We start from the raw sequence: 8,457 nt of genomic DNA, 5'->3' as shown, positions 1-8,457 counted from the left end.
CTTTGTGCATGACACAAGTAATGTTTCCAACAATTGTTTACAGACAGATTATTTCACTTATAATTCACTGTATCACAAATCCAGTGGGTCAGAAGTTTACATACACTAAGTTGACTGTGCCTTTAAACAGCTTGGAAAATTCCAGAAAAGGATGTCATGGCTTTAGAAGCTTCTGATAGGCTAATTGACATTATTTGAGTCAATTGGAGGTGTACCTGTGGATGTATTTCAAGGCCTACCTTCAAACCCAGTGCCTCTTTGCTTGACATCATGGGAAAATCAAAAGAAATCAGCCAAGACCTCAGAAAAACAATTGTAGACCTCCACAAGTCTGGTTCATCCTTGGGAGCAATTTCCAAATGCATGAAGGTACCACGTTCATCTGTACAAACAATAGTACGCAAGTATAAACACCATGGGACCATGCAGCCGTCATACCGCTCAGAAAGGAGACGCGTTCTGTCTCCTAGAGATTAACGTACTTTGGTGCGAAAAGTGCAAATCAATCCCAGAACAACAGCAAAGGACCTTGTGAAGATGCTGGAGGAAACAGGTGCAAAAGTATCTATATTCACAGTAAAACAAGTCCTATATCAACATAACATGAAAGGCCGCTCAGCAAGGAAGAAGCCACTGCTCCAAAACCGCCACAAAAAAGCCAGACTATGGTTTGCAACTGCACATGGGGACAAAGATCATACTTTTTGGAGAAATGTCCTCCGGTCTGATGAAACAAAAATAGAACTGTTTGGCCATAATGACCATTGTTATGTTTTGAGGAAAAGGGGGAGGCTTGCAAGTCGAAGAACACCATCCTAACCGTAAAGCACGGGGGTGGCAGCATCAGGAAGGAAAATTATGTGGATATATTGAAACAGCATCTCAAGACTTCAGTCAGGAAGTTAAAGCTTGGTCGCAAATGGGTCTTTCAAATGGACAATGACCCCAAGCATACTTCCAAAGTTGTGGCAAAGTGGCTTAAGGACAACAAAGTCAAGGTATTGGAGTGGCCATCACAAAGCCCTGACCTCAATCATATAGAACATTTGTGGGCATAACTGAAAAAGTGTATGCGATTAAGGTGACCTACAAACCTGACTCAGTTACACCAGCTCTGTCAGGAGGAATGGGCCAAAATTCACCCAACTTATTGTGGGAAGCTTGTGGTAGGCTACTCAAAACGTTTGACCCAAGTTAAACAATTTAAAGGCAATGCTACCAAATACTAATTGAGTGTATGTAAACTTCTGACCCACTGGGAATGTGAAATAAATTCTGTCTACTATTATTCTGACATTTCACATTCTTAAAATAAAGTGGTGATCCTAACTGACCTAAGACAGGGATGTTTTACTAGGATTAAATGTCAGGAATTGTGAAAAACTGAGTTTAAATGTATTTGTCTAAGGTGTATGTAAACTTTAAATGTACATACTACCTCAAATAACCGGTGCCCCCACACATTGACTCTGTATCAGTACCCCCCTGTATATAGTCTCACTATTGTTATTTCACTGCTGCTCTTTAACTACTTGTTACTTTTATCTCTTCTTATCCGTATTTTTTTTGAAACTGCATTGTTGGTTAGGGGCTCGTAAGTAAGCATTTCACTGTGGTCTACACCTGTTGTATTCGGCGCATGTGACTAATACAATTTGATTTGATTATAGGGAAATAATGCCCGTTCTCCCTGTATGTATGCAATAATTATTTTGATTCCAAATGCAGTTTCAAAAAAATGCATGAGTGTACCGTTCATATACAGTCATTGGTACAGTCTGAAAGCTGATCCTAGACCAGCACTAGGCGCAAATCACATCACTTCTCTACTTTCCCGCTCCTGTTGTTTACAAGAGGGGATCTCTGGGAAGTGGTGCTCATGGCAACCAGCATAAACACTTCTCAGTAGCTACGTTTTTGCTGCTTGTACAAAACGGTGCGCAAAGGGCAAGGAACGTTGTTATCATGGCGTTCTGTGAGGACCAATACTATGAAAGAATTGGATCCATTCAACAAAGCATGCACGAAAGGTAAGATTTTAACCCGTTTTCCTTTTGGCGCCAGGCCCCTTTGACACCACGAGTTTGAGTTGTGCACTCTCCCGACACTGCTGCTGCCTTTCACGCCATGTGTCACTGGATAAAGTGGCTAGCTAACTAACCATTAGCAACGGCTAACTAGCTAGCTGTGGGTCTATTTTACCGGTCAGCGGATTGACACGCTAGCAAGCACCTATGTCTTGAAAAAGACGTGTAAGTAACCTCAATGTATTATTTTAACAATAACTATTGCATATTTTCGTTACGCTAGCTAACTTTAGCTAACCAATTTAGTAGGGGGTTTACACCAACAGCAAACTAACGACGTTAGCTAGCTAGATAGGGCTAGCTTAGCGTTAAATAGCTACTGTTACTCATGTCACTGTGTATGCAATACCGGTTTCATACGAACTGGTAAAACATGTCATTCTTACCAGAACTGCAACAACGTTAGACAAGGCGACTAATCAGTAGTTTAATAATTAGCTAGCTACTGTAACGTTACTGTAGCTAGCCAACTATGATAATGTTGACGGTTACTGTACGTTTAGCTCCGTGCACGACCATCTGGACCTTTTTACTCACAGAACACCACTATTGTGGGCGTGCATGGGGCTGCTGAAGCTAGTATGTTATGGAGACACGTCTTTGTTTGTTGCCTGTAACAGTTTTTATTCGTACGATGCAAAGATAGAAAAAACGATGTAGCCAACATCTGTTTCATCTATTCCTGTAGGGAAAAGAGGAGACTTGAGTTGGAGAGGGAGTTGTTTGCTTACTACAGATCTGACAAGAGAGGGTAAGTGGGTCCCAACAATTAACAATGTAGCTCGTTAGCTAGCAGTTTAGCTTTATGTGCATTGTTTATCAAACCCTTAATCATAATAACAGTTCACTCATTAGCTATCCAGTTGTTACTTTTCATCCCAAATTGTTGTATTTCCTTTATGTGGGCACAGCACACGGTTTATTCCAGGGTAACGATGAGCAATAACCTGTGTAGGCATGACATTGTAGTGGTTATGTAAGTACAGACAGTTAGACTACATAGTACCAGTGTTATTAGGCTATACTAGTATGCTAGTTATTTCACTGGTAGTCACTCAGGTATGAATTATACAATGTAACGTTTTTTTTAACTGTACACTGAAGTTCTAAACTGTTCCGATACTAATGAGGAATGCCAGTGAAAACAAAACATAGAGATAGGCCTACTCCATAGTACAGTGTTTCCCCTAGGATATTTTTCAGTAGCAGTGTCAAAGGTAGCTGGGGAATATTTTTGGGGGGTGGAACGACTGTGGGAAGGTCACTTCTGGTGACTTTTTAAAAGGACATTCTACTCCAAAATGAATGAAAATGTAAGTATGTTGACATAATCTGAAATTACATTTTCCCTTTTAAAAGCATTATAACCTGTAGTCCAATTGATGCAGCATCGGGGCGTCAGGTAGCCTAGTGGTTATAGCGTTGGACTAGTAACCGGAAGGTTGCAAGATCGAATCCCAGAGCTGACAAGATAAAAATCTGTCATTCTGCCCCTGAAAAAGGCAGTTAACCCACTGTTCCTAGGCCATCATTGAAAATAAGAACTTGTTCTTAACTGACTTGCCTAGTTAAATAAAGGTAAAATAAATTAAAAAATTGTGGTGCTAGGTGATAAAAGAGGGGAAAAGGAGACTAGAGTGCAAATTTAAATAAATGGGCTGAAGTATGGGGTTGCCCATCTGCATTTACCTAATTGAAAACCCCCAAAATACTCTGAATGCATCAAATGCTACAAATATACTGTACATTGTAACTTGTCACTCTGATCTTAAAGGCATGTCTTGGCAGAAATATTTAAAGTTGGAGTCCTTAGTGGTGAAACTGCCACGTCCGTTTGCGAAATTACAACAACAAAGAAGTTACTGCAAACAATGAACACTGTTTTTTCCCTAAGACATCATTGTATGCTCGATAGAACAGCAGAACAACATACTGAAAATGTTTTTGTCACGCCGGGCGGCGTCTGCATTGTAAGAAAAAACTAAAACAATAGCGGCGGTGGCGGTGGCAGATAGTGGCACTTTTTCCTCTACTGCACATTCCATCTTAAAAATAATAATATTATAATCGGGGGGAGAGTGGCAGGATGCCGCAGCTAAATTAATATAGGGGAAACACTGCCGTAGTAACCATTTCTTTAGAATAATGTGTGGAGGAATAGTACTGCACATCTGGCTTTTATTTGCAAGAGTGTCCTTAAATAAATACATCTCTTTTTTGCCTTAAGTTCTCAGATAAAGTGTGCCACACTCTGTGGGTATCTCAAGGAAATCTGTGAGAGAGAAAAACAGGCGAAAATTCGAAACCTAGAGCTCCTGAGAGATGTGGAGTGCATTGAAATGAGCATGAAGGAGCACTGTCTTGACCGTAACCCTCTGGATAAACACAAGGTAAGACTGGGACACTGCAGTGCCAGTGTCTCATCTGTTCAGTGTGTAGGCACAGCTGCAGAGTTGATATTAGGCATTGTGAATTTAAAAGGTTTATGATTCTCTACAAACTGTACCACATTTTACATGATTGAGATGGAGAGCACACTTTATTAAAGATCATTGTACAGTAAACCTATGGTTGACGCTCATGCTCTATTGTCCCTTATGTACTGAAGAATAGTTCATGTGAGTGTGGGATCATGATTTACAAGGCCATTTCACAACACAAAAATGTTTTGGAATTTCAAAAATATGATGCATGCACTTCAATGACGTTCTTATTGTCAATTGCCTTAGTATCATGCTCTAATTGCCGTACACTGTAGGGATATTTACACTCATTTGCTTGATGTAACAATAGTAAACACTCGAATACTGCAGTTTATCACTGCAGGCAAATGAGCAAGAGAAAACAATGAAGGAGTCAGATTATCGCTTAACTCAACAACAGTGCTCTACAGCTTAATATCAAATTAACAAAATTGGTTAATTATGACTCGCTAAATTAATTGCCCAATATTGAGACAGTGAAGTGCTCCAGAGGTTTATTTTTCCCCCCTCAAGCAGTTGCTTTGTTTATTTTTTATGCTTTATGATTCATAAATGTTTGTAGTTGATTTTTATTAATAATTTTCTGTTGTCACATTGTTTCATTCATCTTCCTGTTACAAGTGTGCTATGACTTAATTGTCAAACAACTGTGAAAATGTACCTTTAACATTCAGGTGTAGATATTTTGTGGACTAAGTCACTATTAGTTTTTTTGTTTAGATATTTCAGCCTATTTCTCCAGTACAATACAGTACGACCACACACATACATACAAATGATGCTGACCGTAATCATAATCATTTGTGACTTCATTGTTGATATCAGTCGCTGTAGAATCAGTGCAAATAGATAACAAGTGTATTTAGTAATTTTGATAAACAGAAGTCGCTTTTTTTGTGTGCAATTGGTATTGTTTTGAAGAAAAGGCCTGGGATGTTGGAGTTAATCCCAGTGCCCTTAACTGCACCATTAGACTGTTTAATTGGAGTTGGGATTAGGGCAGTCAGTCTGGCTACTCAGATGATTAAGCGTGTTGCAGGCACCATGGAGGACACTCACTGGGGAATACCCGAGGTGACTAACTCTCATGTTTGTACACTTTGGATTTCACCAGCTCCTCTTGTCTATGTTTTTAAATGTGTTTGCAGAACATGTTTAACACGGTTTTATCACACTGAAGAAACATCCTATGTATACAATTACCGAGATAATGACATGTTCATTATGTAGATTTCTCTGATAAGGACAATGTCCAACGATGTATCCCTTTTTTTTTAGCCGCATTGAAAAACGGTACAATAGATATAGAATTATTGATCACTTTGAAAAGGGACATTTGCTAAATGAATTGTGCTCTACTTGACTATTTTTCCTGAATTTCTCAGGTTGAATGCTTGAATAGAATTTCCAGATTTATGGCAGCAAGGCAGAAGAAAGAAGAGCCAAATCTTAAAATAGACAAGGTAATAATAATAATTAAGAGTCTCTTGAAATTACAAAAAAAAGTAAATTAGAAGATAGATGTAAGCCTAACCTTTGATTAGAATAAATTAACACATTTTTCAAAGAACATACATGACTTGCAACTAAGCTACCGGTATGTTTCATTCTGGCTGTAGTAGTAGTCTGCTGTTTGTTAATGCAGGGTGCCCTATGTTTTGTACAATTCATTTTATATAAGGGTCATTTATATGATTAAAAAGTTATACAGTCTAAAATAGTCTTTGGGAAATGTGTACCATGTATTATGCAATTCATATATTTTAGAATTCCAGAAGATTTGGCCAAAAATATTTGACTTACACAGTATTCTCTTCTTATGGCAAATCTCTTTTTTTGTAAGGATAATGCAAATCTTAGCTCTATCAAACTGTGTTTTCAGCTTTGGAACAACAAAGAAAAGTAGACATTATGCAGAGCAAATCTGTAGAGCAGTATACATTTTAACTGTGTCTGTAATAATGCAGGTGTCTAATCCTGGCTGGTGCATCTGTACAAGCGATGTAGTTCAAGCCTATAGCTGCTTCTTCCTTCACTTAACGCAGTTAAAGCTCTTTTAGATGAAATGTCTAAGACATCTCATAATAACTTGGAGCATGCTGTCTAGAGCAGTCACTTGTGACTGTGTGCACAACCCCCCCCTCAGCTTGGCGATATTGTAATGAGCAAAATGGTACCGTCACTCCATTATGCATACAAGCCATTGCTGGCAGTGTGCATGTCCCTCAGGCTACAGCATTCATTAAGGGAAGCTTACCGGGCTGAAAGCTGGAGACAGATGATAACGGGATATGATTTTCATATTTAATACATTCCTTGGAAGAGCACGCGCGTGCCGCAGATTGATAGAAGAATCAATTGCTACTTTAGTGAAACACTTTCTACTTTGCCCTGCAGCTACCGATGGAATCACTCAGCCAAGAAATTAACTTTTCCTATTTTTTACCTACTTTGTGGATCTGCTGGGCAGAGCTGCATGGTTTACAGTGAATGTTATTAAGCAGCTAACTGTTTGGTATTTAAGACTCTTATCAGAAAAGAAACAGAAGCCATACTTTTTGTTATTATGTTTGGAGGAAGGTTTTTTAGCTTTCTCTCCGACCCCCTTGGTGCCATAGCAGACATGAATCACAACTTGTACAGAGGATTGCTTATACGATTAGAAGTTAGAAACATTGATCGTGTAACATTCTTCTGAAAGGGTTTGGAAATAAATATGACCTTGACCCAAATAAACAGCGTTTTTAACAGAAAAAGTGATACTTTTAAAACACTCCACTGTTTGATTTTGAAGAAAAAGCCCTTCTAACCTAATTTGCAAGTGTTGCATTTTTAGGAGAATAAACAGAATTATAGAAGCAGAAAATTGTAGGAGCAATATTATACCAACACCAACTTAAGATGTCTTTGCTGCTTGTGGCTGAAGGGTATCCTTGACCATTTCATGCTATTTTGCCAATCTTGTCTATGGTACGTCGTGTTATTATGATTATATATTAATTGAAGTACCATTTTATTTCGAATGTTCATTGCTCAAATTGGAATGTGGACTGTGACAAGAAAAAATGTTGCTCTTGGGGATATTATTTGAGCATAATGATATGAATTAGCAGTCAATTTAACTGGAGTTACACAATACACCTGCAACCCTAGATCTAATCTCCAAAATGCATTGCTTTTGATAAACATTTTGCTATTTGACATTGAGTAACCGTGAATGGGTTACCTTTTTTTATTGTTTCCTGTTTTTCAGGGAGATTTGTTGAATTGCCACCCTCAGGGTGAGTCCCCCTCACCACAGGCCAGGGCTTTACGCCAACCATCTGTAATCTTCATGGGTCGCCAGACCTCCAGAAGTTACGCGACTGAAGATGCCACCACAAGTATACACTTACGACAAGCGGAGCGTCATTCGCCAAATCATCTCTCGCATGCCTCGGAATGCCTGCAAAGTGGCCTTTTGAATGACTCCAAAGTTTCCAGAGAGGTCGTTGCCGACAGCGGAGCATCTTTATCAGTTGACATTTCAGGCTCAAAAGATTCCCCCGACGGCTGTAATTTGTGTGACAAACATGAAAGGACGGCGGCAGTGGTTCCATCTGTTCGTACCTTAACAGCGAGCGCCGGCGTGCCTTTTGGAGGTGATGAACAACTGACTTCACCTCGAGTGACCTTGACGAGGCCTGAGAAGAATAGCCCATCGCCCGACACTATCAGCCATATGTGGGACAGGAATTCACCTGCAGAATACACTCGGGGTAGAGGCTCTGGTCATCAGGAGAGCATAAAAGAAGATGTGGAGAGAGTTCTGCAAAGATCACCTCCTCAAACTGACTTGGGAAAAGAATCTCAAGATGTGCCAGGTTGGTGATCTTATTACTGAAAGA

The 8,457-nt window shown here is 39.4% G+C and overlaps 1 protein-coding gene across 5 annotated transcripts in view; it reads left to right on the top strand.

The window, feature by feature from the left end:
* The first annotated feature begins 1,827 nt into the window (after positions 1-1,827).
* LOC139530697 (centrosomal protein kizuna-like) overlaps positions 1,828-8,457 on the top strand; it is a 42,915-nt gene continuing 36,285 nt past the window's right edge. For 2 of the 5 annotated variants that reach the window (XM_071327324.1, XM_071327326.1), the window contains exons 1-5: positions 1,828-2,030; positions 2,776-2,838; positions 4,315-4,477; positions 5,956-6,033; positions 7,824-8,433. In XM_071327324.1, coding sequence (XP_071183425.1) covers positions 1,966-2,030; positions 2,776-2,838; positions 4,315-4,477; positions 5,956-6,033; positions 7,824-8,433 — 979 coding nt within the window. In that variant the 5' untranslated portion in view covers positions 1,828-1,965. Of the gene's footprint in view, positions 2,031-2,164; positions 2,253-2,775; positions 2,839-4,314; positions 4,478-5,955; positions 6,034-7,823; positions 8,434-8,457 lie in introns of those variants that run through there. The other 3 variants (XM_071327323.1, XM_071327327.1, XM_071327325.1) reach the window with 3 other exon arrangements.

This window comes from Salvelinus alpinus, chromosome 9 (genome assembly GCF_045679555.1).
Source record: "Salvelinus alpinus chromosome 9, SLU_Salpinus.1, whole genome shotgun sequence".
Lineage (NCBI taxonomy): Eukaryota > Metazoa > Chordata > Actinopteri > Salmoniformes > Salmonidae > Salvelinus > Salvelinus alpinus.
Note: the sequence above shows the minus strand (reverse complement) of the source record. Positions and strands in the feature narration are given on the sequence as shown.